The 7,500-nt window shown below is 31.9% G+C and overlaps 1 protein-coding gene across 2 annotated transcripts in view; it reads left to right on the forward strand.

Annotated features, from left to right (window-relative positions):
- The first annotated feature begins 714 nt into the window (after positions 1 to 714).
- Positions 715 to 7,500, forward strand: part of LOC144973127 (ras-related protein ORAB-1-like) — a 14,510-nt gene continuing 7,724 nt past the window's right edge. The window contains exons 1-2 of one of the 2 annotated variants that reach the window (XM_078915197.1): positions 715 to 975; positions 3,961 to 4,285. In XM_078915197.1, the coding sequence (XP_078771323.1) occupies positions 4,080 to 4,285 (206 nt within the window). In that variant the 5' untranslated portion in view covers positions 715 to 975; positions 3,961 to 4,079. Of the gene's footprint in view, positions 1,132 to 3,960; positions 4,286 to 7,500 lie in introns of both variants that reach the window. The other variant, XM_078915196.1, reaches the window with a different exon arrangement.

The following is a 7,500-nucleotide window of genomic DNA, read 5'->3' on the forward strand; positions in this document are numbered from 1 at the left end:
GGGGGGTGTTCGAATATGTATGCCTTTCAAATGAATGAATTACATTTACATGAAGTTAGATTTTACAAATCTAATGTGCTTATGCGCAATAGTAATATTATGTATTTATAACATGTATTGATTCTTATGTTCTCTTACTCTTATTTGTTTATCACCCCCCCCCCCCCACATCCCAATAACGTAATTTGAACCTATTAATGGTATTATTATTATTGTTATTATTATTTTTTTATTATAATTATTATTATTATTATTATTATTATTATTATTATTATTATTATTATTATTATTATTATTATTATTATTATTATTATTATTATTATCAAAAAGAGATCAGTGGTGTTGTCAAGGGTTTATTAAATGAAATCCTTTCAATATCACTACTTGTAAGGACCACAAACTTTGCACCTTGACGTTTCGTTTCCGTATGACAGAGAGAGAGAGAGAGAGAGAGAGAGAGAGAGAGAGAGAGAGAGAGAGAGAGAGAGAGAGAGAGAGAGAGAGAGAGAGAGAGAGAGAGAGAGAGAGAGAATTTTCACGAAAACGCAAAGTCATTCAAATGTCAAGTAAACAAGCGTTTGATTCTCTTTTCGTTTGTAACAGATTCGGAAATTCCCGATAACACAACGTCACACTATGCTAACCTATAAATATCGATTGCGAAATTCCAACTGGAAAAATCTCAAATATTATTTTTGTCCTTCTGCCTGCTGTAATCTTTCCGTTTGCCATTGCAAAACATTTTACTATAATATCAAAATGATTAACGTGGCTTTTTCCGGTCATTTTGTTCTCAAGTAATTATTATTACTTTGCGACGAAAACATTGTTCTTTTCCATGTTATGGATTTCGTATGGATGATATTTTAACATTGTTAATTCGTCTCGTTCTAATCTATCAATGAGTGAAACATTTTCTGATAGAAAAGGAGAGACATATTATTTTAACATCGCCTATGTCGACCCACACACCAGGTAAAGCTATGACTGAAATATGGTGATTGAGTATGTGCTATACCTATCAATGAGAAAACAACGGGAGAAAATTTATTTAAGATTAGACGAATGAAATAAAAAGAGATTTCATTGACTGGATACAAATTATCTTCTAAGAATTCGTATATTCCTGAGGTAAGTTACTCATCGCCGTCATTCGGTATTAAGTCGGAGAGAATTAAACCGCAAAAAATGAATAAAGCGTATGGCAAACATTTTAGTTTTGTATTTATTATTATTATTATTATTATTATTATTATTATTATTATTATTATTATTATTATATTATTATTATCATTATTATTATCGTTATTATTAATAATAATATGATTATCATCATCATCCTGCTCCTCATCATCAACATCATCATTATCATCACTTTCATTCTTCTTCTTCTTCTTCTTCTTCTTCTTCTTCTTCTTCTTCTTCTTCTTATTATTATTATTATTATTATTATTATTATTATTATTATTATTATTATTATTATTATTATTATTATTATTATATTATTATGATTATTATTATTATTATTATTATTATTATTATTATTATTTTTTTTTATTATTATTATTATTATTATTATTATTATTATTATTATTATATATATATGATGATGATGATGATGATGATGATGATGATGATGATGATGATGATGATGATGATAATTAATAATAATAATAACAAAAATCATTTACACCTCGCCTATTCCATCATCAAACAGCTCAAGGCGCCTTTTCAATACAAACATCAACGTCGGCTATAAATTCAACGACTTTTTAAAAAATGTATGTGTGTGCATTCCAAACATTATTGTATAGTTTAATTCAATCAGGAACACGATGTTTTGTTGTTATCGATAAATATTATGTGCTTTACAAATGGTTATTTCGTCTGACAGTGCAACTTCCACTGATAATAAAAATGAGACGTGTGAAAGAATTATAATGTGTAAAAAAAAACAGTGAATGAATGCAATCACTACACGCTTATCAGGTCATTATCAAGCATGTTATGAGACTTTCCAACCTCTATATTATAACGAACAGACATTATACGAATATTTTTTTTTTAGGATCTATATTTCATAATTCCTTTTATAAAGTAGTCGTTCATAGCCATAAGGCCTATGGAGCCGGAGTTTATCCAGGTTTCTATAGCGTGAAGCGGACAATAGCAATTTCTTGTAATCCTTTGGATAGCACGCTCGTCTATCGCAAAGTACTTTCCGCCAGATCTAACAGATCTCGACTGCACCCGTGGATCGATTTCGGTCCCTTTGCGTGTGAAGCAAGTGTCCTACCGACTGAGCTATCGGTATCCTCAATTCCTTTAATGTTTACTCATAATTCCTAGTATATATTTCATATCCACGTTTTTAATGAGCCAGTTTTCATAGAGATTATGAACCAAATTTCCTTATTGTGGTCAAAATCAGAAAGAAAGAAACAACCTTACATAAACCAGAACACTGCCGTACTCATTGTTTGTAGATCTATTTTGGAGACCGTTATTATTTTTTTGTATTACAGCATGGTGTGGAAATGCCAGTATTTGTGACATTAAGAAAATCGATCGGAAATTAATAACGCCACGAGTTATACTCACCCAATTTCAAATGTGGAAGAACTGTTCAAGAGATTTTGTCTTAGTAAATTGGAGAAAATTATGAAGGATGGCGATCACCCCCTTCACAATTAAGTTCTCCAGGAGGAGCCGTCGTCTTTTATCAATAAATTCAAAGACAACACGTCACCTAAGTTTCATTTTTACCAAATATTGTTCGAATTTTTAATGTGCAACTGTGATTTAAATTAAATACTATTTCTAAAACATATATCTATGTACACACAAGTCAGGACTAGAGGCCATAAGAAAAATTTATCTCAATTTATAAAATTAATATCGTACGTATCGCATCGTATCGTTTAAGAGCTAATAGGTTCTAAAAACCTTTAAATGCTCTGTATAACTTTAATGCATAGATACAATTTTTCAAGTATATAATTAGTATTCAATGTCAATTAATTGATAATATTGAGAATTAAATATCTAATACATAAATAAGTGACATATTCAATATTCGTAGTATAATTTACTCTATTTACGGTCATTTGGCATGTCCAACTTGTACATCCGAGTTTTAAATAATTATTGATACACAAAATACAATACTATCCAATTATTCGTCAAAATCAAATATAATGTTGGTAAGATCTTTGCCAATGGCATTCTTTTTGTCTCCAGCTTTAGATTATCCCAAATTGTCACAGCTCTTTGAATTAGATTATTTTTCCTTCTAGACGAATTATATCCCTCAACAAATATCTTAAACATATCTATATGTCGCTATTAATTCCTTATTCTATATATATACATTTTACATTTTATGCATTTACATATTAATTATGGTTATATGGACAGCATATGTCTTTGTAAAATTTATATATATATATATTTATATATACATATATATATATATGTATATATATATATATATATATATATATATATATATATATATATATATATATATATATAAGAGTGTCGTACCACAACACCACATAGCCGCACCTATCTACATCAAATTCATTTGAAAAAAAAAATGATCCGTATAATGATAACATTGCTACATTGTTAGCCTTTACATATCTATTTATATCCTTTATTTAAAACGGAATTGAAATATTGTCTAAATATCCATTAACACTAATAAATATTTGCCATTGTATTGAGGCAGCTCGTGTCCATATCTCACCAAACTGTATTTTATCCATGGTCACAGGACCAAACGTGCTTGTTTATTATTGCAATTGTTTAGCCAGATATAACTATGCCTTAATTAATTGTATGCGGTTAAATACAATGCACATCAATTAGATCCGTCTGTCTAAACAATTGTAACTAACAAATATCATTATGTAGTAATATTACATAATGTTATGTTTACCTTTTTCTATTTCTCAGAGATATTTCAGTGAAGACTGATCACCCCTCAGTTGGTCTGAAAACAATAGCAAAGAAAAAGCTGTGTGGGGTTAACTTCATTCATTCTGTGTATTAAAATTTGTATAAAGCCAGCTGTAATGTCTCGCAGCCAGGACTATCTGTTTAAACTGGTGATGGTGGGGGAAATGGCAGTTGGCAAGACTTCTTTACTTGTCCGTTATACAGACAAAATTTTCGACTCAAATTACAAAAATACCCTTGGATGTGACTTCAAGATTAAAAATGTAGAAGTCGATAACCGACAAGTGACTCTTCAGATATGGGACACATCAGGACAAGAACGGTAAGGTTATGTCTTAAATATTTACATAATTTTTTCTGCTTCTTTCCTTCTTTCTTTCTATGTTATTAGATATTTTAGGCAATCGTTTTCAGGTGCTGCTGAAACGTGCTATTAAAGTTGGTAAACTCACATTATGATCTTTGCAGTGATTTCAAAATCACACATAACTCTCTCACAGCATCACCTACATAATTTTAAAATACTGCTTAAATTACAAGCAAGCCGACGTCGTGATTTTATAACGCCAGATGACTTGTAATTTATTGCCCCGCCATCGACGTTGCCGAGATCAAAGGCCGTACCGCTCCTAACACTGCCACACTCTTAACTACGTTTCATGATGCCAATAGAAGTATCCAACTCCACATAAGTTTACCGCATAATGACTTGGCGAATATCTCATCTGAATTGAACAATCAAAACTCTTGTCCAAAATTCGAGGATGTCATTGGATCCTGCGTAATGACCAAGTAAAGATCGTGTATAAAAATGCCAGGAACCTAATTGGTCCCCGCCATGTATCGAACTCCGATCATTTAACCATCCACGAACTGGCTTAAGCCATCTCGCTCTTTCTCTCATTTCATGACTCGAGACCCAGCCATGCTGTTATGACGAATGCTGGATATCGCATTTAGCGGAAAATCCTGTGTAAACGAGGGTAAGGCTAATTTACAACAATCTTATAACTGTGGAATTTAATTCTATTATGATTAATTAATTAATGCCATTTAAAACTTTTATGTGTAGATAATAATAATTAATATAGTGTTTTCGACTGGACCGCAAGTGGACATCAATCTGTCAAATAATGGAAATTGGTAATTCATGTTATTATAAACTAAAAATATGTCTTTCCATCTATGTATATATAATTGTATTTATGTATGTATGCCTTTAAAATGAATGAATTATATTTACATTAATTATATTTTTTTGAAATGCGCTATTATTATTATTATTATTTTATTATTATTATTATTATTATTATTATTATTATTATTATTATTATTATTATTATTATTATTATTATTAATAATATTATATTATTATTATTATTATTATTATTATTATTATTATTATTATTATTATTATTATTATTATTATTATTAAAACATGAGATCACTGGTGTTGTCAATAATAGTTCGTTAATCGAAATCCTTTTAATATCACCGCTCGGAACCGATACTAGACTTTTGCAACCAGTCAAAGTTTTGCTATATGTATTCGAAGATCTGGTTACCCACTAATCGAGGATCCGGCTCTTCACTAAACAAATGATGCTTTAGCACAATAAAGGAATGACCAAGAAACCATCCACGAACTGAGCAAGCAAAAGTCATCCTACTCGCCATAACCACACAAATGAATGCTCCCAATCATTCCGCCTTCAAGCTTATTGACTCATGGACGACCTCAAAAATTAAGTTAAGAACCAAAGAACCAATAATTGAGAAGCAAAGAATAAGAGAGGATGGATGGAATCTTAACTTTCCCATAGCCTAACTTTAATTAATTAAAAAAATTAATATTATACTTTTGTTTAATTACGTGTTAAAGTGTTATTGTGTGAGGCTATTCTACTAATTTATTTTAAAGTATTTCTGCTTTAATGGGGATTAATACTTAATACTTATCTTAAGAAACTGGTATATCCCTATAACGTGCTACATCTACCACTACTACTACTACTTATTTCTCTAAACTTAAAACTGTATTACTATCTGTCAGAATCACAAAGTCGTAAACGCTATCTACTGACTTCACATAGTGACAACCGTCACATGAAATACCATCATTGAAAGCAGATTTTTGATATAATAACAAAAGTTAAGGACCAAAACTTTGTCCATTTGGGTTTTATATTCCCCCTCCCCCCCCCCCACCCCTCCGCCATATGCAGAACAATAGTAAATAACACATTTGAACAGAGGATCCACCGTGTTGATGACATAGTGTTATGATAGATATACATTGTGAAATTTTCTGGTTCAGTGGTGCTTCGAATTCATGGATTCTGGCTATTGTAGGTAAGCATGACGAGCGGCGCAAAGCTGAGTTAAGTTGACCGGGGCCTCACTTGTCAAGAGCCAATTAATGTTATAATTAAAGATCCCATAGTCGTTATATACCGACCTCACTCCAAGAACACAAGCTTTAAAACACTAGCATCTATCCAGAGCAATATTAGCTAAATGTGCTCAACGTTTTTATAACGGTCCCAAATCAGCAGCAACTTGTAGGACCAGTAACGACGTCTGGAAGGCGCCGTGACAATTACAAAAGATGATTTTCAAATCCTGCAAAGTGAACCCTGATGAAAAAATGAGTTAATGCAATCTTTCTCTGGGTATTGTTATATAAGGCAAAGAAGATACGTATTTTCCTCGTTTACTCAATAAATGAATGACAAAAATAGCGATTTCTCTAAATAACTAAAAAGAAACTCATCAGATATTGAAAGCGAGCTCCTCAATTTTGATTTCAACAGAATTAAACTTACTACTGACCATATTATACTTAGTTTACACTTGAGTTAATGAAAGAATGTGTGTGATTTGACCGGGCCTCATTGGCCAAATGCAAATTTTGTACAACAAGATTACAAAGTGGTTATCTACCGACCTCACATTGTGACAACCGTCAAGTGAAATAGCTTAATTGAGAAGCAGTTAGGATATTCTAACAAAAGTTATGGACCATATATATATGTTTTTTCCATATTCAGAGCAATTGTAAATAGGACATTTGACCAGAGGTTCCACCTTTTTAATGACATAATGGTAAAATATATATACTTTGTGCAACTTTCTGGTCCAGTGGTACGTCACATACATGACCTTCTGCCCTGTAGGTGAACACGACGAGCTGAGTTAAGTTGTGTCCTTCGACAAAAAGGGGATCCCGATAGCTCAGTTGGTAGAGCACTCGCTTCACACGCAAAAGGGCCAATATCGATCCCGGGTGCAGTCGCTTCCCCCCCCCCCCCCCCCCCCCCGTAAGATCTGGTGGATAGTAATTTGCAATAGACAAGCGTCCTATCCAATTGCTATAGTCCGTTTCACACTATAGAAACCGGGATAAACTCCGTGTCTTAAGGCTCTGAAGGACTACTACTCGAAAAAGGTTTTTTTTACACAACTTTGTTTTACCATACTCAGGTGTAGAACAAGTACTTGCCCAGCTACAATAATACTTTCGTTTGATTGTTATTT

This window comes from Berghia stephanieae, chromosome 5 (genome assembly GCF_034508935.2).
Source record: "Berghia stephanieae isolate SIO BIC M18660-M18661 chromosome 5, UCSD_Bste_1.3, whole genome shotgun sequence".
Taxonomy (NCBI): domain Eukaryota; kingdom Metazoa; phylum Mollusca; class Gastropoda; order Nudibranchia; family Aeolidiidae; genus Berghia; species Berghia stephanieae.